The sequence below is a fragment of the Gouania willdenowi genome, chromosome 18, assembly GCF_900634775.1.
Source record: "Gouania willdenowi chromosome 18, fGouWil2.1, whole genome shotgun sequence".
Lineage (NCBI taxonomy): Eukaryota > Metazoa > Chordata > Actinopteri > Blenniiformes > Gobiesocidae > Gouania > Gouania willdenowi.
This window is the reverse complement of record NC_041061.1, coordinates 15,491,932-15,516,941: the sequence shown is the minus strand read 5'-3', so window position 1 is coordinate 15,516,941 and position 25,010 is coordinate 15,491,932. Positions and strand designations below refer to the sequence as shown.

At 36.9% G+C, this 25,010-nt stretch overlaps 1 protein-coding gene across 6 annotated transcripts in view; it reads right to left on the bottom strand.

Annotated features, from left to right (window-relative positions):
- The window catches only part of LOC114480086 (serine/threonine-protein phosphatase 2B catalytic subunit alpha isoform), a 100,599-nt gene that overhangs the window by 53,912 nt on the left and 21,677 nt on the right, over window positions 1-25,010 (bottom strand). For all 6 annotated transcript variants that reach the window (XM_028473900.1, XM_028473901.1, XM_028473904.1 and 3 more), the window contains exon 2: window positions 5,723-5,923. In XM_028473900.1, the coding sequence (XP_028329701.1) occupies window positions 5,723-5,923 (201 nt within the window). The remainder of the gene's footprint in view (window positions 1-5,722; window positions 5,924-25,010) is intronic.

Below are 25,010 nucleotides of genomic sequence, written 5' to 3'. Positions count from 1 at the left end.
TCCTTTAGTATTGGCTGATACTGATATCAATCCGATATAATCACACGTACTTGTATTACTTTCTTATTTTGTTGTGTGGAATGTCAGAAAAAAAAATCTAGTGATATTACTCAAATGGAGAACAATAGTCAGCAACAGTAGGTATGAGAAAAACTGACCCATTTATTATTAACCAATGGGTTGAATAAATTTTAACCATAAACTTATCAATATTCTACAATTGAATAAAATTAATTTAAATAAATAAGAATACCCTGAAAAACCAGCAAAAACAAGAAATGTTTCTAAAATGCAAAATAACCACTAGTTTTACTTAAACCCAAGCATATTCTATAATTGAATAAAATATGTAACAACGACCTGAATTGTTATTCATTTTTTTTTTATAAAACCCGAAAAGTAACAACTGGTTAATAATGTAACAACATTTAACAACTTGTGACATTTTGTTTTTTTATAACATTATGGAGAAGGCAAAGCATATTTCCCCTAACAGCATCTTGTTACATTATTGACCAGTTTTTTAAATTACATTTTTGGCTCAGCACTTTTGTTAAATTATTGACCAAAAAAATAATTCAGGTTGTTGTTACATATTGGGCTCTAACAAGGCAGATATAATCTGATACTCTTGTTTTTGCTGATATCAAACCCATATCCAATATCAATATTGGAATTAGGACACCCTTAGCAAATACCATACTGAAGGCACATGATCACATATTTTGGGTTTATATTAGTCTAACTGTTTAGGATACTTAAGGACATATGATCAAGTTATGTGTGAAACCCTATGGGCTGCCGCATCGATTAATTTCACCATCTACAAATGATTGGTGCAGAAATTTCTGTAAACAGCCAAAATAATGCTCACTGGTAATAACAGCTCCATCACCTGTGTGAGCCCTGATCATGCAAATCAAACCTGCTACGCTACAATAACGCCAGTCCTGCTGCACCGACTCTGCTGTATTACAGTGAAAAAACTTTGATCCTTTCCATCAATCTCTTTTCCACACCTACAGATGTGCTTCTCTCTCTGTTGTCACACAAAACACACAAAAAATGAGGTGGGAACCAAAGCCTACATAAGAAGAGCAGGTGGGAGTACATTATCTGCTGTGAGAAACAATTCACTTGGGCCATCTCCTGCTTGTGCTCTAAAGTGGTCTTCCTGAGTAGTAGCATATCAGCGGGCAGCAGCTACCGAGTGGGTGGTGGGCATTACACAACCTGGCTTCTGATCCTACACGGTTCACTCCAAAAAGCCAGGCTTACATGGTGGGTAAGATATGCAGTATGGCATCCTCTCTCTGCGTGCTTTTGATTGAAAACTGGATGATAAACTCCCCGTTTTATGATGACAGTCTGCAGGCGCACAAACCCTGCACAGCGTGCATTTATGCAGAAGTGGGGGTGGAGCTTGAGATGTGTTATAAACAACAATCTGTATGCATGGTTTTAGGAGCACTGCATATTAATGTTCAAATGTCCTATATATTCTCACACTTTAAAGCTGAGATGTTCAGTATTAATGGAAATCAGTAAGTAAAAAAAAAATCTATAATTTGGAAAGACATTGATTAAATGGTGAAGGGGCAATTTAATACATTATAGGGTTAGAATCTCTCTCATAAAACTGTATTGTTGCCCAATCAAGTCTTCTTTAGGCAAATACTGCACAAATACTGTATCTAAAACTGAGAGAAAACCGAAATAATAATTCCTTTAAACAACAATATCCTGCCCTGCTGATTGGTCAATGCAGCAGTAATGTGCTGAGTTTCTTTTTTTTTTTTTTTTTTTTTTTATGAGTTAAAACCTATTGGAAAGATTCAATTACACTCCCACAAAACATTAGAGTTATGCCGGGCAAAAGATGAAAAATGGTTTATTACAAGCAAAACGACCACATTCAGTGCTTTTCAAAAATCCATCTCCCTTTAGACGACAGAGCATGCACAATACAGACGTGTGTATGAGGAGTGTATAACTGTGGGTTGCCTAGCGATGAGCCTGTCGGAGCTCTAGTGCTGAGTGACTAGTGAAGGCCAGGGTAGCTGCTTGTTCATGGTCACTCCTTTTTAGTAAAAGCTCCTCCTGCCATCAGAGCCAACAAGGAAGCGAGTGTGAGAGGCGCAGAGAAACACTGCACGTATAATTTGATAAATATTTAGATACAAATACACTCGTCTTATGTTTGAAATGTGGGGTCAGTGTTTGTGTACGCACGAGAGAGAAACAGAATGAGCATGAACACACGGAAGAGTCAAATCCTTGGTGAAGAAGACCACTGAGTGGGAGAGGGATTGAGATGGGCTGGTGAGTGGGAGTGTAAAAAAAAAAACCCTGCTTGTACACACAAGTAGCATGAACACAAATACTGTATGTACATACATGCATGCACACGGCACATTCACAGATATGTTGGAGATGTAGAATCTCATTCCTTTTCTGTTTAAATTAGGTGCACGAGCCCATTCTGTTTCTATAGAAAATCCAGTTTCACAACACTGCAAAGCTATTACAATGTGCTTCAGCAATACATTTGGCTTGACTTTAGTAAACCATATCCTATACTGGCCCTTCAATGTCAGTGTCACTATTGTCTAATTTAATGTTTTGGTGACAGGTCAACTTGACACATGTTCAAGTACAAGGGTGTGTTCGAGCCAATAGACCTACTTTCATTCAGCAATCAATCTCTGTCAGACTTAACAGTGATAATCAAACAGGTGAAATTATCAACATTTATATCTGCCTTTAGAATACGGACTGATCTTAACATTAATATAAGAATAAACTAAAACGTTTTTATCCATAATAATCATTTTGTGTGTAATTTTTGAGTCATTTTGTGTATTTTAGAATTTTATTTTGTCATTTTTTTGTATGTTTTTGGAGTCAAACTGTGCATTTTCTTCATTTTTGTCAATTTATGTATTTTTTGTCATTTTGTGTATTTTTTTAGGTTTAAGGTTTAGTGGTATTAAAACATGCAAACGTCACTCCCCGCACTAATAAGCCATACAAACCTTAGGGAATCAGGAGTACGCTGCTGCTGCTGCACGTCGCAATGCACAGCACTGATGTCTCTACATTACACGAGCAAAAACGCTCATTTAAATAGGGGCGGTCTGTACCAGAAATGCTTGTGCACTAATGATTGCTGCAATCTTAGTGAATTATTGAATTCCGCACAGCAGGTGAGGAAACTGTGTCACTGAAGGATTTAGGCAAGCAACTGAATTACCACCCTTTATTTCAGATCTTAGTGAATCCGCCCCTAAGACTTTTTGTATATTTTTAGAGTCAATTTGTGTATTTTCCTGTCCTTTTGTGTGACTCTGGAGTCCTTTCACGTGTTTGTGTTGTGGCCACACAAAATTAGATTGAGGGCCCGTGGGCTACCAGTTGCCCATGTCTGGTGTCAATGTTTTAGAGTTGAAACCATACAAATTATTTGCTCAAGTTCAAAATGAAAAACAGGGGAAAACATCTAATGAAATTCTGGTTTAAAATAAACAATAGCAGACTCCCATCTGGCCTTTCACTACAGAATATGTATTCATAAAGTAGGATTTATGCACATTTCCAAAATTTCAGCTCGTAACCAGATACTAATACCAACTTCTCCCTTCTCTTTAACAAGCTGTTTGTTCTGTACGCTTTTATTGCACCACTAGAAAAAAATCTAAATATGTTAGATTTGTTGCTAGCTAATTAGAAATCTAGTGTTGTTTGAGTGGCTCTCTCTTCACCTTTCACTATTATTGCTGTAAACTGAAAAAGAGATACAGAAAACAGAGCTCACCATTGTGCCACACAAGGTATTCTCTTACCATAATGACCTCAATTATTATTAGAGACCTGCACTGTTTAGCAAGGGCCGGTGTATTCATGAATTTAAGTGAGTACGATGGCTGCCATAGAAGAATACGGGGCCCGTGCAGACTGTAATGTGGAAATGATCTCGTATAAGGTAACGCTGGGTTGCCATAGATCCTTTGAGTAGGTCTCTGCCTCTGATTATAACAGCTTCAAAGGAGCCTCATCAGAAAGTCTAATGGAGGAACAGGGCACTTGACCAGACGGAAAGACAACAATGGACGCCTTGAATTTGTGCATATGCAACAATGACCCCCTCCTCCACCGTATGCGCCATCATAGGTGCAGGGCTGAGTGTGCTCAGCTCCTGTTGGGTACTTCAAATAAGCACTCAAACCCCCAAAAAAATACTATTAATGAGAACGATTTTAGGTCCATTCGACTACGTACAATTTCTAACAGCTTTGATCAATAACACTTATGTTGTGCTGCAGTTTTACAAGCTCGCAGGTGTTGTTTTTTTTTATCACTGTTTTTAATTTAAAACATATTCTTTAGTTTTATACAAATTCTGACTAGCCAAGTGAGTCAAAGCTACCAGTTTGCCAAACTGAAATAACTAAACTTTTAAGAGTCCTGAAATAGACTATTATGGCTGGTTACATAGCTGACATGCAGCCCAGAGGCTACAGTGACTCAGGAAAGTAGGAGAAATAAGATTTTTTATTTGGGTGCAAGATGTCTGTACGTCCTAATTCTACAACCAGATGAAAAAAGACTGTATGAAAGGAATAGAATAAAATGATCTGAAATCGTGAGAGGTCTTTTGATACACATGTCTCTGTTTGCCCCAGGAATCAGTACATCAACTGTAGAAAACAAAATTAACATTAGATGTAAGAGCAAAACTAAGAATACCAAAGATACCAAATACTCAAGATACGACATTTAAAAAAACGGGGAGAATTCCCAATGAAGAGTAACAAATGTGTAACAAATCTTTGTTGTTGGAAAAACTATTTGACTACAAAAGAGTGAGGCAGTGTGTGGGAGTGTTTAGCTTCACAATTAAAGAATGAAAACAAATCTAACTGTTTTTATTATTATTATTTGTCATTTCGTTAACGTAAAGTTTTGAAAGCTGTATTATGGACCTGCCAAAATAAATCCAAAAATGCAGCTTGAAATGTTCAGCACCCTTCCGTAATTTAAAGAAGGCGAGAGAGAAGTTGCTCAAATTAAGCAGTGTTATTACTTATGATATATCATACAACACTCAATACATGTGCTTTAATATGGGAGATACGCTTTAACAACAGAGGGATACACTTTCTGTCTGTTGTAAATCACTAAGTTGTGGAACAGGTAGGATAGAATAAAATGACACATGAGGATTAAAAGCATTTAAGAGTCCATCAAGGTAGATTATGACAATGTGGGGGGGGGCTTTATATCCAGACAAGCGCGCACTGAGCATGGGGTTAGCAGGTTCTCTGTTCCAGCCGGCTTGTTTTCTCAGTGCATATACACTATAAACAACATACTTATGAGTCTACGGAGCACCTGTGGTGTCCACCATGTTGTAAACATGGCACTGAGCTGCTATGGGAAGTAGGAGGGTCAAATGTCTTTGCGCTGCTGTGTTCTTTTCAAACTTTTCAACTTGATTTTATTTTGTGAACCTTTGAAGTTCATATTGCCATTTTTTTATTTCTCGACTTATTAGACAGGCACAAGTACTTTTAAATTGAAGTGATCTTAATGTAATAATGTACACATTTCTGAGGCCTTCGATTGGCATGTTAACCTTGGGTGAAAGCTTTAATTGGTGGTTAAAAGAACGTTATGTTGTGCAGGAAGCTGGTGACAAAGAAAATGTGAAAAAGTTTCTGACCTGTCACAGGGGCCTCGATGTCCAGCAGGTTCTTTTCTGCACGCAGGATGGCGGCGCCCTCTCCTATGAGCCTGAGGGCCACCGTCTCATCCACCCGGCCCTCCTTGGTTAGGTGAGCTTTCAGCACATCCACTTTGGGCTTACCCTCGCTGTCAAAGACCTCCTTAGCTGTCAGCTTGTGACTGGGGGGAAAGGGGACAGCTGCGAGAAAAAAACAAAAAACATCATTACAAATCAGGTACTTTTACAGACTTATATTCACTTTTCTGTGACAAGTTCTTTTGAAGCTAGATGCTTAATCCCACCTCGCGAAGCGATGAGTGTTTAAGCTGTTTGATTAGCAGGTGCTTAGTGCATTCCAGGGGAGAACTTCCTGCAGTTAAGAAGCGAGTGTTCACCCCGTGCTTGCAGCCCACCATCTGAGACAATTCACTAGATTGCTGCAATGATCTGTGACTCATTAAATTTTCAAAATTCCTATCAGACCCACATATTGTTGAGTTTGCTTCGCAAAATTAATTGTTAACAGAAGCCAACTTTTAAATAAAAGACATATTTCACTTTATTTACATTGGAAGTCTAAATAACGTGGTTTCATATGTAACAAACTGTATTTAAACATTCTGTTTTATCCATCTAATTAAATTAATAAAAACAGCTTCTTTGCTGTTTTTGCTTCTTTGCAAATCCCAGATATTTAAAGACAAAGGAAAATTATGTTTATTTATGAGTCATTGTAATATAGCAAAAAGAAATTAGACTAAGCAAATCCACCATAAATCCCTGCAACTTGCAATTTCCATAATTAGCTGCGTAAAAGGGCGAGCTCTGTTCTCTAACAGACAATGCATGCAGTATACCTATTATGAATTCAACAGAAGCAGCAAACTGCTGCTTGTGTGCATTCAAATATTTAAGTTCAACCACCATAAAGTGGCACTGAGTGGCCTTTGCTGCAACAAAACTCAAGTGTTTGCATGGATTAGTTTTTTAAATCCCCTGATTAGACATTTTTATCAAGCGAAAATAGAAGACAAATGGCGAGACAGGTTTTTTTAAATTACTTTTGACTATAAACCTTAACTCAGGTGTGACTAATACACCTAGCCAGAGACACATAGTGTGGAATCCAGGGCTTTGTCTGTGTACACATACAAGTGCAGTAACATTTATTCTTCCCAAATGTGACATCAGTGGTAATCAGAGCAGTGCTTTATCTGTGTCACAGTGTGCTCGGTGATAAATGATAATTAGGGCTTTGGCTTCAGGGGTCGAAGCGTTCTAATAGGTGGATGGTGAGATAACACATTTAGCAAACTTCAGCTGTCAATGACAATGCCAGGGAAGGGACTTCTTAAGGGGACAGGAGTCGGAATGCTGGTGATAATGGTATCTATTTCTCTACACTTCTTTATTCTGCAAAACATATCCAAATAATACCAACCACTTCTGATTATATATCAGATCCACAGAAAAATAGTAGCTAAAATATTTTTCAGTCAGGACTGAGGGATCAATAAAGAGTTGTTTCCAATATAACAACAACTTCCACCACATTCAAAAAATATGTATGATTTGTGCCAATATCGTATCGGATCAATATTGGTTTCGGCCGATACGCAAAGCTGCAATATGGGTATCATATCGGAAGTGAAAAAGTTGTATAGGGACATCCCTACCGATAATAGTATACAACCAGGTATTTCTCGCGTATTCAGTGTTTCCATGCTGAACGCACTACATACTCATTTGGATGTCAGATTTGCACTTTGCAGATGGTGACAATTAAAAATGGGTGTGGCCAAGCACTCCACCGGTAATTTGATCATTTTTTTGCGATATTTATTAATATGTGAAAAAACAAAGTGAACAAACTCAACAGATTGTTTTGCAAGTAAAGACGACCGTTGCCTAAAAAGGGATTTAGACAGTTTTGGACGTGGTTGCTGTACACAGTCTGCATCGTCCAGGCTATTGTGAGCGAGCCCCATCTGCTCACCCTCACGTAACAAAACATGGCACGTTGAAAAACTAAGATCACATTCTTAGTAAGAAAAACAAAAAAACTTTAAAATCAGTGGTTGTTGGTTCGCCAACAGCCTCTCAACATAGTACACTTCCATTTCCTAGAGTCGTGACAATGGAAAGACTTCAAACTTCCCACCCGTGGAATTTCTGACAGCATTCCTATTAACTAAAGAAACACAAACTCCTGCCAAAACATTACATGGCACATGGTAATTGAACGTTCTGAACTATGAAAGGAAAAAATGCGTTACTCCGACACAAAACTTTAAGAGCTCAGATTGAAGGAATGGACCAACATAGACTGTATTCAGTTAAAGGAGAAAAAAAACTGTTTTAACTCTACGAAAGCAGCATATTTCTGGCAAAAGTCAACATGCTCCTTTGAATTTACCAACTTTTCACATTAATATTTTCTGACCAGTGTTCTTTACCCTGCAGTTTGTTGTAAGCCAGATACTGCATTGCAGTCTAACGTGTAACTTCCGATACGAGTGATGAGGGACTGTGGAAGGAGGGAAAATGTATAGTTTGATTTCCCGTTGCAGGGTAATTTGTCTAAAATTAGTGTTGTAATTTCAGAGAAATAAATTAAAGCCATCCATCAGCCATTAGGCTGCAACTGTGATGGACGACTACACGTCATTAGGCCTAGAAGATTTGAAACTTAACTTCACATTTATGGAATAAAAAAGCCATCTATACTTATTACTGATTCCCTAGCAAAGGTATGGATTACTGAGCTTTGAGTATCTGTCACATAAATGCATTTGTTTGAGAACTCTGAGCCTAACCAATGTAGAAGCTGCCAAGAAGTGGAAAACTGGGCAGTTTGTATATGCTGAGGTTGGTGTAGTTCAGAGCTATTGCAATCTCTGTGGAATGAGACCGCAGGAGGTGAGCAGTCGTACGGTGTTGGACCGATCAGCCTAATTGGAGAAAGTGAGACACAGAAGCGCTGAGCCCACCAACCTCTGGCCTTGATTTAGTCAGGAACATGGAGAGCAACTGCGTGTGCTCTGATCTGTCAGCTCAAACAGATACTATTACAGCACAACTACCCTTGGCTCTTTCAATTTAAATCTAACATTACAAAAGGGGTTTTGGTATATTTACACAAAGCTTTCTACAGAAACCCCAGGATTGTTGCGCTAGGCACGTATTATGTTTAGTATATTGATATCTCCAGCTTGTGGCCACATAATATACCAACAACAGCGACTCGGGAAGCCCAGGTCATTACCTCGTAACTACCTCTGTTTGAGAGAAAATTAATTCCGCACACTGCTGGTCTGGGACTCTTTCCAAAAAATGAAGTCCTTTAAACCCTCACAGACACAGCAAACAGGCCTTCTCAGGAATGAAAGCAACAGCCTCTGATAAATGCTTCCAATCCCACAGCCACAAACCCCAAATCACAGCCTAAGACTGCGGGGGGTGGGGCGTGGGGGGGGTGATCAGTCACAGCGATCTTACCAGCACAAGTCCAATTGACACAAGAGAAAACGCCGACTCTGTTTGATGTGGTTGGGGGTCCCTCAGCTTAAAGTGTTGTCACTGCCCACATCAAACCCTCCACCCCCCGTTTCTGCAGACAGGCCAGAACACCAGCAATTTTTCACCCACTCAGCATGAAAATCCAAACCTGATCAACAAAGAGCTGGGGGCGGAACAAAGGCTCAGGAGCCACATGTTGAGCCAAGTAAGGTCAACGATAGAAAATATAGAATACAGAAGGAAGCTCGTCTTCAGAGGGAGTGAAAGGAAACCTGCTTCAAATATTTTCCTGCCATATACATAACTGCATTCTGAATTACAGTCATTTACAATGTGATATTATTGAGGTCAACCTGTAAGTTAGCTTGAAAATTAGGTCATGCAGGAGTATAATGAATTACACTGAAATATGTCCCTCAAACAATTCTAATGAATTATAATTCAGTTAATTAAAAAAAAAAAAGCATATTAATGAATGTGACAGTACGTAAATAATATGCCAGATTTAGCACTTCAGCTAATTTGCATTTGAACAAATAGGAAAGGATAAAACCAAGTCCACAGTCCCAAGTTACAATAAAATAGAATAAAAACAAGAAAATCACTAAAATATATAACAAGAAAGCTGTTACAGCAGCATTACATAAAGCATATAACAAAGCAGCGATTCTCAACTGGTGGTTCGGGACCCAAAAGTGGGTCGTGGACCTGTACTGGGTAGGTGGTGGACAGTTGGTCAAAAATAAATAAATACTTAATGTGGCTCATGTTGGGCCTGTCTTTTATTTTGAAAGAAACTTTTCTATTGACAGGTATGCTGTGAAATGCATGTTGCACCAACCCAGTCTCACTCCCAACTCGTCACATATCGACGTTCCGGAAAGACCCTTTGACGTTCATTTTTTACACTGAGGGTCCGTAAGCTGCTTTTCACTGCAACTTTTCAAAATAAGACTTCAAACCCTAAACCTAACCTGAACCATAAGTTATGGGTAAATGTCTCACTAGAAATGTAATGAAAACAACTGTAAAGCCACAATCTATCTTGAAATAAGGCAATTTTGCCACGGGCCGACCCTTGTTACGCCAAGGGGATACATTGTGCCCTCCCGAACGTCAATATGTGACAAGTTGGGAGTGAAAATGTGTTGGTTGCACAGGAAAATATATAGATTTACGTTTTAAAAGCTTCAGTCAAGATAAATTCAAGACTTTTTAAGACTTTTTATTGCCATTTGAATTTAAATTTAAGACCAACTTCACAGTAAACACAATGAGGGGGGAAAAAACGCCACATTAATTACATAGGGTTTGGGTCACTTTTTTCCAGTGTCTAGTGCAGACGTGCAACTGGCGGCCCTTAAAGTAAACACACAAAATGACAGTGAAATACACAAAGAAAAACCAGACCAAAATAATCAAAATCACTTCAAAAACACAAAAGATGACTACAAAAATAGCCAGAAATCTATAAAACAACAACAAAAATACAAAAAAACAAAAACCATTAAGAAAAATCTTAATTAATAAAAAAATAAATACAAAATTGTTACTATTTATTTGGAAATGTGAGACTAAATACAATCATAAATTCATACTTATAATGATGACATTTAAGACTTTTGAAACACTGATTTAAGACATTTTAATGACAATTAAGGCCTTATTTTTAGATTCATTAATTTAATGCCTTTTAAGACTTTTTAAGGATCCACAGTTGGTTGAATTCTAAAAAATCAATAAATAAAGTGCGTCACGATGTGACCGTGGCAAAATGTGGGTCAGAGGGTGAGATCAGTTGAGAACCCCTGTTATAAAGTGCTTAAAAATTTGCAGCGTGACTATGAAGTGCATTAGAAAGCAGCGGCAAACAGCGTAAAACACAAACAAAAATGTAATACATAAAAGAAAGTGTCTGGAGGTACATTAAACGTAGTCATAGTCCCCAGGACTATAGATACAGTTCTGGAACTTTTCTACATAAGTGCAATGTGCCTTCAGGGCGCAAGCAAAGCTCACCGTTAATGTGGGAATCCCACGGATATGTTTAACGTATCCATAGCCACGGCCTACATAACATTTAATGTGTATAAATGAATGGCTACAGAGTTGGTACATTAAATATAGAAATGCATATAAAAGGTTTCTAGTTTTATTTGTGACTTTTTTATGTAAAACTGTGTATGGGTTTGATGTTATACTGTGGTGGTATTTAATTACACAGTTTGCTGTAAAACCACTGAACCCGCTTATAACTAGAACATTGGTGCATTATGAATGACAGTTTACATGGCCAGTCAATTCCTTAGAAAAACATTAGCAATACTTTTCCAACTTGACACAAATGGAATGGATAACCAACAACTTCCAGCAAAAGGAAGAAAACACAACTGCAATTAGGCTTCAGGTAAAGAAGAGTATACTACTGTATGCCCACATGTAATCAATCTGCTCCTGACAGCAAGGAAATAACATAATTGTAGCACAATCAGACTTTTTTTTTCTCCAAGCCTAATGGTGCTAAGTAACCACTGTGTGTGCTGTATGATTAGAGGATGGCTGCCAAGTGTTGAACAGGGCATCAAGAGTGTACAACTCACTTTCCACTGCTAGACAGGGTTTGTTAACCAAATTACATAATGACAGTGAATTACAGTGGGGTAGCAGTCCAGAAAGAACAGAACACAGGAAAAGCAGTAGGCGGGATGAAAACAAAGAATACAGTGTACACCAGAAAGAGGCTCTCGCTGCAGCTTCATCCCTACGTTTTTACACCGTTTAGTCCATTTCAAAGAAAATTACCTGACATAAATAATACATGAGATTAAACTCCCATGGTTACAAGAAAAGAAGAAAAAAAAAAGTTGAGATCATGAACGGACCGCACCATGTATTCACCAGGCAATGAATTATTTGTAACATGAGGGTACCACACACTAAAGTGAGAAGTTCATCAGTCAGCACTGCGTTTATCATCTTGGCAATAGTTCCCAGTTTGCTTTTAGAAGCCATGAAGACACGTGGATTTCATTTGCAGAAAGGAATGACGTGGACCATTTAAATGGGATAAAATGTAGAGCCTGACCCAAAAAAACACTGAATTCACATCAGTTTTTAGATTTGGCCTGAAACCATTAGTGGACTAAACCTACTGAACCCACCAAAAAAAAGTAGTTGATGCAAATATTCTGAGTCAAAGCATCATTTGAAAACAACAATTCACTCAACATAAGTTTAGTTAAATAATTGCATATAACACTATAGCGACCAGTAAATGGACATTTATAAAATAACATATAACCTCTGTCATTTTGTGTATTTGACACGTTTAAAAAAAACCCACATAAAATATATTCAAAACCATAAAACCTGAAACTTAATTGCATAAATATTGATAAAACACTGAAAAATCGATAGCAATGGTTGCACACGCCCCTAACAGATATTAGGTCACATGTAAGTTGTGTTTAACTTTTTAAGTTTGGCAACAATTTATTTGTTTAGTGCAATAAAAAAGGGCTTAAAAGGGTTTTTTGTGTCAAGTAAATCTGTTAGTTATGGAATAAGATCAAGAAGCAGAAAGACTACAAACATGCAATTTCTATTATATGGTTAATCATTTAAAAAATGGATGAATCTATTACTAAAAGAATAGTTAACAGCAGCTCTAGTTCAGATGTTTAAAAAGAAAATATATCAACCAATCATACAATGAATAATCAAAGAATGTTGTTTTGATGACGCTTCTGAGAAAGGTTTGATACACCATACTGGTAACAGTTTGGATTCCTCTTGTTCTACAATACAGCCTTGATTCATCAGTTTCTAAATATTTGAGCGAGTGCAGACTCTAGCCTCAGTTTCCTGCTGCTTTTATCTGTTTCTGTGTTTTGTGTGGTTATAGACGGCCCATTGTGTGTGTACTTTTGTTCTATTCATAGGTAATAATGATAAATACTGCTGGTTTTCTATCATCCTAAAAGCAAATCATCTGTTCTCCTCTTTTGTCAATCATTATAACATTATACCTTTGTATCATGAGAATGGTGGCGAGCTCAGCTGGACATTTTATTTTTTCATGGATAATTCTCAGACAGTTTTGCATGAAAACTTCATGAGATCGCCAGTTTCTGAAAAAGGCAAACCAACCTGTCTGTCTGGCACCAAAAGTTAAACCACATTCACAGGCAATTAATACAAAAAAATGACTTTGAACCTCATCTGATCATCTTGGCCATGTCGTCATGCCTAATTACATGGAGATGCTTTCATGTGATGCTTTTTTTTTTTTTTTTTTTTTAGTTATTTGTCCTAATGAGGACTTGAACATGTTTTCCTAGTTAGAGGTATATTGTGAGATGTTGATGGACCTTAAATCTCCTCCTTCTGATAGTCAGTTTTACATTTCAGCAGATCTTTTTGGCCATGACCACCTCCTTAAGTGGCTTAGTAGCAATTAGCATTAAAAACCCTTTGAACAAGCAGTGTAAGCTAACATAGAAGCCTTTAAAGGAACTATCATATCATGCTATTTCAACCGGAATAAATATTTCTAATATTACCATCTCTACTGGCGTGTATTATATACTGTATCAGTGACGTTTGTTTATAAACTACAAGATAAAGCGCAAAGTTCATGGCGGCTCTTTAATAAATATCCTTGAAAATGGAAACTGCTCGTCTAAGGTATTTCTGTAAGTCCATCTAAGCTTAATTTGTAATTACTGCTATCAGGGTTAGTCACAAATTGGTACAAATGTTCTTTGACAGTAGAGTTCACATTAATGGGCTTGGGTTATGTGACTGACCAAAACAAGAGAATCACATCAACAAACTTCTTGTTATTTCATTTTTTAATTAATAAATGTTCATTTCCCTCGACCATAGAAGCCCACAGGCTTAAAAACGCACATGGATTCAAACTGCTTTAAAATGCATTAGCCAGAACAGAAGCTGGCCCTGAAATAAAAAGTGCTCAGCGGAGCGTAGCTTTAGAGGCAAAGCGTTTTAAATCTTGGCATCACAGATTATATCTGCATGTCATAGGAAGGAAGAATAATGATGTTTCTTTTTTAAAAAGCCCTCAACTCTATCAGATAAAACGCGATAGGGAAACATTGCATGCTGCAACCCAGACCATGCTACAGAGCTCACTCACACGGATGTTCCTTATGAAAGAAATGGCCAAAAGTGGTGCAACATGTTGATATTGTGCAGCTAGCTGTGTTGTATTATGCAACAGTGATTTACTAGCAGAACTAAATATTCAAATCAGCGCTATTTAATTTAAAAATACCAAGTTTTCGAAAGACCAGGAAAAGTTTTTGTTTCTGTTTAGGGGGGTTAGGATATGGAACAGTCTGGATGGGGAACTCAGGAATAGTCCATGCATGAAGCAATTGATAAAAGGTATATAAAAAAAAGATTTTTAAATGATATTGTGAGGACAATCCATAGCAGTACATTTCTGTTTGTTTGTTTGCTATATTTGTAAAATTGTATTTTGGTATATGTCGACTGTGAATGTGTGTCTTTTAAATATTTTTTAAGACTTTGTAAGTTGAAATGAAGAGTTTGTGTTGTTAAATATTATAATGAGAAGCTAGGTAATTATGGGATTAAATATGTATGTACTACTTCCCACTCCTAATCCTTTTCTTTTCTTTGTTTCTGATGATATTCTGTTTACATGTTCAAAATAAATTAAAAAAAAATCTAATCAAATCCATAAACACCTTTCTGGCTAGGCTTTGTTAAGATAAACATACAGAGGTATGAATTTTTTATCTATCTCATCCAGTCCAACTGTAAATAGGCGAGAGAAAAATTTGAGGTATATATTATCCATAAGTGGATGTTGTCTAAGCTCTTTTAAGTCAGCAACCAAAAAAAATACTAAATAAATAATGCCGCTTTTTCAGTCAAATTGACAACTTGTGCTGCTTTGGGTTGCTCTAAAAGTCAGTAAAAGTTAACTACACTACAGGGAGCGACAGTTCCAACTCTGCCGTTTCGTAAACGGCATGAAGAAGAGAAGAGCAAAAAATCCGGACATAAACCATTAAACCATACCTTCAACCATTTCTGACAAAAACACCAGTTCTTTGCATAAGACAGATTCTACTTGAGTCGGCATTAATGAGCAGCAGTCAACCCTGGTTGCCTGTATTTACATGCACGGAGCTCTTCTTCATGCCGTCTACAAAACAGCAAAGTTGAAACCATCGCCCCCTGTAGTGAGTTAGATTTTTTCAGGGCACGGATTTTGTTTATAAAATTTTGGTAAACAAAAGCGGTTTCCATTAACTTTTTTAACTTTTACTGATTTTTAGAGCAGCACAAGTTGTCATTTTGACTGAAAAAGCTGATAATGATCCTGAATGTCTTTGCTTCTTCCTACTCCTTTTCGGACAAAATATATTGTATGGGGTGTACGGGAGTTTAGGGATTACTTTTGCATTATTGTATATTTTAGTTATCATGGTATTAAATTGTTGTTGTCCGAAATAAATAAATAAATAATAAATAATGCTTCACCTCCAATAGAACTCAATGGACTAAAAAGGAGCATTTCGCATCAATGCGTCATTTCAACACGGCGACGCACAGGCTCTCAAATGGTGAAGTAGTCCCATTTTTAAAAGTTAATAAAACAAATATGGTGCAAAATAATGAGTTTTGTTAGTCATAGATCTTCTAATAAGGAAATTTGAATGTTTTAGGACACATTTGTAAAAACCGTAGAGGATCACTTTAAGGTACAAATCAGATGCACATTTGGTAAATTGTTAACTGCAAATGTATAGCTTTCAGGTTTTAGCCTATTTCAATGGTATGTTATATAAAACACTATAATGTAAACAATACAATTATTTCATTCTGAGCTTTGTCTACATCTGGTCATCAATGCAGTCCATGTCCTAAACGGCTATAGCAATCATTTAATGCCACCAGCGGATGATTGCTCTACTATAAAGAACCACTGGCTGTAATCATCTGCTGTAGACATGCAAGCTTTTACATTGCATCTACAAACAGCAGAGATATTAGATAGGGAAAAAAAAAATGAGTACACGGGTTGCCAGGGAAACAGTGCTGCGGAGTCGTAGTCTTAATCTTTCATCCATCAAAATATTGGCTTAAAAATGAAAAGCTGGTGGAATGTTACATTCTTCACTGAGCTGATTCAATGGTGTGCTCATACAAATCTCCCTCCTCCTATGGTTTATATACCATAAACCAGCAGAACGTAGCAAACGCATACCATGAGGATTGTGACGGTGCGCCTAACAGCTGTTTGCTGTATTAACATGTGGGGGCTGCCTGTAAAGAGGTTCTCATCAATAACAGTCAAGTTCCCCCTTTCTCTTATTTCTGAATCCAAGTACCCCCTTTGTCTGACTACAACATTTTACTTAGAATTCTGTGAAAAACAACAATAGAGCAAAATGATAGAATGAATGAGTGATAACACACATTATAAAGTATTTTAATCAACAGTATTTAGAGCCTCCTGAATAGATTTATTTCTATAGATTTTATCTTCTCCTGTCACTCCCTCCTGATGTGGGACCAAGACTGACTGTTGTATTTTTAGTTCATGTTCTTAATCAAGATGATTTCCATCATAAGTTTGTGTCATTTTGTGTATTTTGTTGGTCTTTGTCTTTTCTTTTTATCATTCAGTATATTTTCCTCTTATTTTGTGTGTTTTTGTTGTCATTTTTGTGTGTTGTTGGTATTAATTAAATTATTCTCTCTCAGTATGTGTGTTTCCTATAGAGCTGGGTATCGCCAGGTACCTTGCAATACGATATATTGCGATATATTTTTTTATTTTATTTTTTGCCCACGATAACAATATTATCACGATACAGCGATTCTGCGATAATCGATATATCACAGGAAATTTCATCCACGATACATTACAATATCTGTGCCACTGAAGGAATTCAGAATTCATCAACTGCACTGAATCCATTTCACAGGAATTACAAAACATTGTCAATCAATTTCACATGAATGACCAGTAACACTATGTGTTTACTGCACAGTGACTCTTCTTAACACACACTGACCACAACTAGTCACATGTCCCTGTGTTGTCTTTAAGGGAGGGCTGACACAAAATAATGCTTCAACAAAATATTGTTAATGATGTTTGTACAAATTAACTTTAAACGAATGGAGAAAATACTCATTTCAGTGCTAGTATTATCAACTTATCTGTAAACATGGAAACATGGAGTGCTGCTTAGCAAGCAGAATTAACTTGTTTTGTGAAAATTGAAAAATTTCACTATATATGAAGAACAAGCATTTCAGTCAGTGTATTATAATAGATGAAAACCTGGGCACACATTTTGACACTTACCACCATGTGTAAAGTTCAACTTAAACCTGCACTGCAGACTGCACATACATTTCAGTGTTAATACAAATATCAATTTGTTCTTTGTAAACTTTATAAACCTGATGACATTTAACTTGTGCTCAGTACTTAACTTGTGTAAAAAGCACAAAAAAATTGCTTTGTATGTTTCCGTTATTTTTGTGTCTTTTGTAGCGATCTTGTGTATTTTTCTCTTATTTAGTGTCTTTGTTGTTGTTTTGTGTGTTGCTGGTAATAGTATTTTTCTCTCTTAGTGCATGTTTTTAATGTCATTTGTCTGTTCTTTTTATTATTATTATTGTGTTTTTGTTGTCATTTTGTGAGTTACTGGTAATATTTAGCATTATTATCATTTTCAACCTAAAATAAACATTATAAAACCTCATTTTTAATGCTTTCGTTTGTTAATTTTCCCCCCTCTGTCTCTCCCAAGTACCCCCTGTAATGCCATCACGTACCCCAATTGAGAAAAACTGATATAGACAACACACTAAAGAACTGCTTCCATTCTGCCATGTCACTGTAATCAAAGATTATGAAACAGCAGCGTTTTGGGTGAGAAACATTAAAAATAAGCAAAAGCAGGTGATGAAAACGCACTGCTGCTCACACAGCTCTCTGACCAAGGCTCTGATTAATTAGTGAGGTGAGGGCCGGAAGTGTGGGAGGCTGACGTAGGTGGATGCAGGGACAGATGAATGTAAATATGCACATCAGAGTGAACACAGAGAAAAATAGAGAGAAGTTGGCAGTGGATGCTGTGGTAGCTTGTACTAGTGGGTGGAGGAAGTGTGGGGGTGGTCGACTGGCGTGTTCTGAGGGATGTCCTTTCACTGTTTTTTACATTGATGGCCTGGTGTGTGACAGACAATCAATGTAGCATTAGATCGATGACACAAAGAGATGATGCTAGAGACCTAAATCTGGGTTGGCTTCAGTCATGTGGAGCTTGAGTAGGCAAGAGTGCATTAGTACGGGACAAACCTAAAGATCAGTCAATGAATTTAAGAAAAGGGAATAAAACCATCTGTCAATCAACGTAATAGATCTACACAATAAAATCTTCCCTGCAGATTCACCAATTTAATTAAATGTCCAAACACACATTTTTTCTGTCAAATCCTGATCGATACAAGGCCAAATATGATACATTACTTTACTCGGGAGGCATAAAAAGCTGCATCTTAAACTAACAGTGACACATAGATTTTTGTTTTGCACTGCAACAAAAAAAAAAAAAAAATCAAAATCTGTCTTGCCATTAACGTTATTATGTTGGTTTTGGCCCCGTTTATGGAAGTTGCAACGCATTAATGTGAATGAGTCAAATTAATTGGTTGGGGTGGAACACTAAGTCAACTTAGTCATCACAAAATCGCTGTTGATGCACTCAAGCAAGCAACTGCAGCCAAAGCAACATCATTAGTCTCATCTAAAATCTGATGTACCTTTATCTAGAATACGGCAAAAAGAAGAGCTACATTTAAGTTACATGTAATAAAACATTAAAATTGGCTCGACACTTATTGTTAAGATTGTGCCCACTATTAGCTGGTATTAGAGCATGAGTATGTGATTCTAAAAGAAAAACTATGCAAGACCACGATATGTTGGCGACAAATTGTGTTGCTTCTGTCCATACAAGAACAAATTTGATTGATGAACACATTAGATAACAGAGCTGAGTATGTGGTTTTGCCCTTTAAATAATTGCCAAATCTTTTCTGCCAAAGAAAAAGGGCTTATTCTGTCAATGACTCTTGTTTGGTGGATTAAAGTCTAAATTAACAAGACATGTTAGCAGTTTAGCAATTGAGTCAATGAACAAACGGGAGCCTCAGTAGCGTGTGGAAGAACCATAAACAGCTACAACAGCCTGGCTCCTCCTCCTCATGCTGGTCACCAGCCTGCTCACACACTGCTGTGGGATGGCATCCCATTCTTCAACCAGCATTTGTCGAGAGTCAGCCAACATGGTTGTGTTGGTCACACTGGCACAAACAGCACGCCACCAAGCTGATCCCACAAGTGTTCAATGGGTTGAGGTTGAGCACCAGAAGCTCAAAACAAGAGGCCGTAGCAACAGCAAAATAAGACGTTTGGCTTTGGCCGAGAAGATTTGACAAATCTTTCATGGGTGCAACCCACGTTCTCAGCTCTACTGCTCATCCCATAAACATATGAGACTTACTATTGTGGCACCATTTTAAAATAAAAATTAACAGGCGTTCCAAAAATATAAGATTTTTTTTTTGCCAAGAAGCTTAGTTACAGCAAAGGCAATCTACAAACACAAATGTCCTTACTTTTTATGCTAAGTTTATTCATTTTTAATATTATCTTTAATGTACTTTAAACTGGGGTGTCCCGATCTGATATTGATATACGTCTGATATCAGCCAGAAAAAGAATATCGGATTTTATCGGACTGCATCTAAAATCTCCGATATATTCTATATTATATTTATTGAACTGTAGAATACTGTAGATATTATGTTGAAGATTAAAATGTATGTAACCAATTGGTTAATAATAAATGGGTCAGTTTTTCTCATCCCTACTGTTGCTGATTATTGTTCTATGTTTGAGTAACATCAAGCCTTTTCTAACATTCCACATTACAAAATATGTAATGAAAGTAGGTTGCTGCCACTCTATGATACGCAGCACCCCTCAATGGCCAGTTTAGTGATAGGTGCATTAAGTGACTTAAAATTCCGTCAGTTGTATTTTACTTCATATTTATTTTTAGCTACCCTTTTATTTTAGCCCTAACCCTAACCCTAACCCAGGAAATACCCTAAAATGTTTATTTTTGTCGTATATGTATTTTCAAAGGTGGAATTTGTCGTGTTAAATATGTTAAAATAAAAAAAAACATATATGTCAAAAGTAGGATTTGAACCCACGGCAGCGGAAGGAAGAATCCTTGAGTGAGGCGCCATAGACCACTCGGCCATCCTGACACGGTGAAAACACAGGCACATTACGATTATGTAGAAAAGGTCCGGAAACATCATCGGTCGTACCCATTGTCCCAGGGGCTATGGCTACGTTTAACGTAGACACCTTCATAAAAGTATGTATGATTTGTGCTGATATCGTATCGGGCCGATCTCGGTATTGGCCAATATGCAAGGTTGCAATATCGGTATCGTGTCGGAAGTGAAAAAGTTGAATCGGGACATCCTACTTTAACCAAATAATTTACTAACAAACTAAAAAGAAAAACTACAGATGGGTGATATTATCAGTCAATTTTTGCCAGAAAATGTGATATTGGTTGAAATCAGAATTGTTTTTTCCACAAATCCTTAAAAAATATATATATCTTTTTTATTTTGCCAATGTCTGCAGTTTGGTTGACACTACATTTAGTGTAATCTTTTGACACATTTGAACATTTTTTCGGCAAAAAGCACCAAGCTTAACCACAGCTAATAAGGAAGGGAATGAACTTTAATAGTGGAAAATACTTAAAAAGAGGATCACAGCTTTTTCTTCACTGAAAATCCGTTATGAGCTGTTGTTTGAGACAATATGATAAAAAATAAATATAAAGCCTTTTTAATAACTGAGTTTTTTTCTTATTTTGCACGGATGATGTTTATTTATCAAATGCGTCATGCGGGGCATAACATTAAAGTAGGCTTAACGTGTTATTTCCATAGAGATACATACTGGTTAATAATGGAAATTAAGTCTTGGACAAAATCATATATCGGCAAAAAGCTAATATTGAACATCTCTTAAGAAAACAAACAATGGAAAACAGTGGAAACCATTGTACAATAATAAGAATTTTAAAAAATGTATCTAATGTTGTTAAAAGGCTTTAGAATTATGCAGTCCAAGTTGGCAATAAGAATAATCTCATTACTTACTTGACTAAATGTGTGTTGTCATCTCTTTGGTTTTGTCCTTAATGGAATTATAAATTACAGCAAAAAGGGGATTTGAATCCTGTTCAAGTGGATCAATATTATCTGACTACATAACTGAAACTGTATGTTTACCAAGCTTCTTTCCTTCCGAGGGTTTAAGATTTAAAGGCACTGGACTACCCTCCACAAAGGAGCCTTGATTAAAAATTTGGCAAGTACCTGCAAATAAGATTAGTTAAAAATACAAATTGTTCCAGGAATCAATAAGCCCAAAAGAGTCTCGCACCTTTGTGTCACTCAGTCCCAGCAACCTGATTGAAATGCAAAAACCTCAAGAATCGTCTTATTTTATCACGTTAAAATGTATTTGTGCTTACTGAGCATTTAAATAAAAGTCTTCACTAAAGTTTTTTAGAGAACATTACAAGTATGATGATGTCCTCTGTGAGACGACATGGATTAAGAGGGATCAAACTGAATGTTTCCATGTTTGTGGTTTGTTTAAGTTAATTCCGGTCGTTCTGCGCATGTGCAACTTGTCGCGATGACACGCTGGTGATAACATAGTCCAGTCGAGACTATTTATTTAATAAGAGCCTTAAAAGACATGGATATAATGAAAAGAGTGGATGGAAAAAAGAATAATACTTTAATTCCGAATAATTGAATTCCGAATAACTAATTCCAAATTAAAAAACATCATGTAACCGTGGCCAATGACAGGACATGAAGAAGACATTCCCCTGCTGGGGCCTGTACCCCCACCCCTCCCTTGTCCTCTTACTGCTCCTTCACAATGCCATGACACAGGATTAGCTTTCATTAGAGAAAGCACAGTAATCAGCTTTGGAGCATAGCGGAGAAGGAACAATGAAGGAGGTTGGAAAGAACTGGAAGACGGAGAGCTGTAACGAGTGCATGCTCGGCCGTGCACGAGCCATTTCCACCAATTGGTCCAGTGGAACAGAAGCCTGATAGTGTCATGGTGGACACACTTATCTTGCACAATACCTGTGGGGTTTGTCGTAGATCAGGGGTCGGTAACCTATAGGATCATAAGAGCCATTCAAGCCCCGTCCACCAAAGAAACAAGAGGCGGAGAGCTATAATTAAATTATTATTAATAAATGAATTCCCTGGAGTGCTAACACAAGTCTCCAGGTCAACATGCAACATGTATAATATGTTTCATTTGACAAGGAGGTGCCCCTAGGTTTCATTTATACAGACAACTGTTCCTTACGAAATCCACTTTGATCTCTTGACACATTTCTCCTGATCTACTGCCAGTCTTCGTCAGAGGCATATGCTAATCACTTTGATGTTTCCTTTGAGGTTTCCTTTACCACTTCGTAGTAATTTCAACTAGATTCTTTTTTTTATATTATGTGAAGTTACTTCTGCGTGGGAAGGAAGGAACTGTTGTCTGAATAAATTAAACCTTAACATTAGGAATGTCCGATATGTTATTGTTTACGGTATATCGTCAAAAACATTTTCACTGGTAAGAATAAGTCATCCCACAATAGAAACGATAAATGCCCATGTCAGAAATTTTGTGAAGCCCACGGGCTTTTTGTCCATCAATTTAGCCAAAAATGACTTGCTCCAGGGGTCAAAATTGCCCCCAAGTTTGTTGTCAACAACCCTCCCGCACACACAGACAACAGTGCTCGTCACGGGTTACCTGAAGCTGCCGTGCTGCGATAGATCATGGACTGTTCCCACAAACACGGGGACAGAGATGAACCTGCAGCAACAATTATGAACTGGAAACTCAACTAAAGCTAACAATGCTAAGCTAATCCACCGACACACAGACTGGGTTAAGAGATAATGCTAACCATTCCATATAAGGAATAGACCCAAGTAAAAAGTACACGTTCATCAAATCACAGAGAACCACAGATTTGTTTATGGTCAGATTTAACAAGGATAAGAGCTAACATGTCACACGTTGTGTGAAATGAATGTTAGCATTAATACTAATGTCACTATTCATTCGTCCCAACTTGTGAAACGCAATATTTTTTAATCATATTTCACGTGTTCAGAAGACAAAGCTGGTCTCATTAGACAATAATGTAACTATTGTGATTATTACACCAAAATATCCTGAAGTATTAAATCAGCTTATCATCATCTGGTTTAATTGTAAGAAATCAGATATATTACATAACTTTATGTAACTCATTATCATACATATTATTATTAAACTAGATTCAGCAGCAGTAAAAACAAGAAGAACTGAAGAAATAAATGAATTGCATACAATAAAACTGACAGAGTGATCAACATGCACAAATATATTCCTAAAACTAGGCAAGACCTGTATTCGCAAGGCGTATACATATTTGAAATTGGCGAACAGAATTGTTCATGTGAAAGACATCTTATTGTGTGTATTTTGTTGTGGAGTAATGTCCCTTTATGTTGTTCTTTCTACTAATTAAATTGAAAGTAATAATACAGGAAAAACTGAAGACTGACCTTGACCTTAAATATAACCTTGAGCAAAGGTCAAGGTCACACACTGAAAGGAAATGTTGCTCAATGGTACCAGTCTGAGCACTGTATTTGTGGCCAAGTTATAGGGATAATTGTTGTTTTTTTTCCACACGTCGTGATCTTTGACCCCTACCTACTGATCCTTTTAACTGGTAGGTTGTACAGCTTTTGTCCAATGAAATAAAATACTCCACTTGAGATGAGCTTTTCATAAATGTAAGCATCAAACTTGTACGATAAATATTCATAGAGATATGGAAAATTTTGATTTCTGACAACCTTTCTGACGCAACCTTTACCTTGACATTTTGGCTCAATAAAAGGTTGACTGCACATCCTTGACATAGCCCCTATGAGATGACATACGTGTCATTAGTGCTACATTAATAGCCTAGAATGAGTTCTACGACAAAGGAGTTGCGGAAAAAAAATAAGAACTCCTACGATAACAATGTATCAGCCCATGAGCTCTTTGAAGCAGCAGCTATTGTAACCTTTTTAATGTGTCAAGTGTTGATGTATTCAAATGTATTTGTGTTTGTAAGGAACCTGTTTACACTTTAAGTTGGAAATTGTTTTATTTATTCATAGTTTTTATTTATAGTGATTTTTATCGTTATTGTGATAAATACCAGAAATTATAGAGATTTTTTTTTTTTGTCTGTATCGCCCATCTCTACTTAACATATTATTCAAAAAGAAGACAAAAATAATCTTGCTGGTGCATCGCTTATGTTGAATGACAATGAATGAGCCTGAAGACGTCATTGATAAAGTTGAATTTAATTGATGGTCAGAGGGGCATCGTGATTGGTCGCTGAGCTATAGGAGAGGGGTGAAATAGCCACTTCTTTTTGGGGCCTCAAAATACCAAAAAAGTCGTTTTTGAAATACTTCTAAACAAAATTATTAAAATCCTTTAAAAAGGAAGTTAAAAAAAATTAAATACACTAGTAAATGCAATAGTGTAGACATTTTGTAC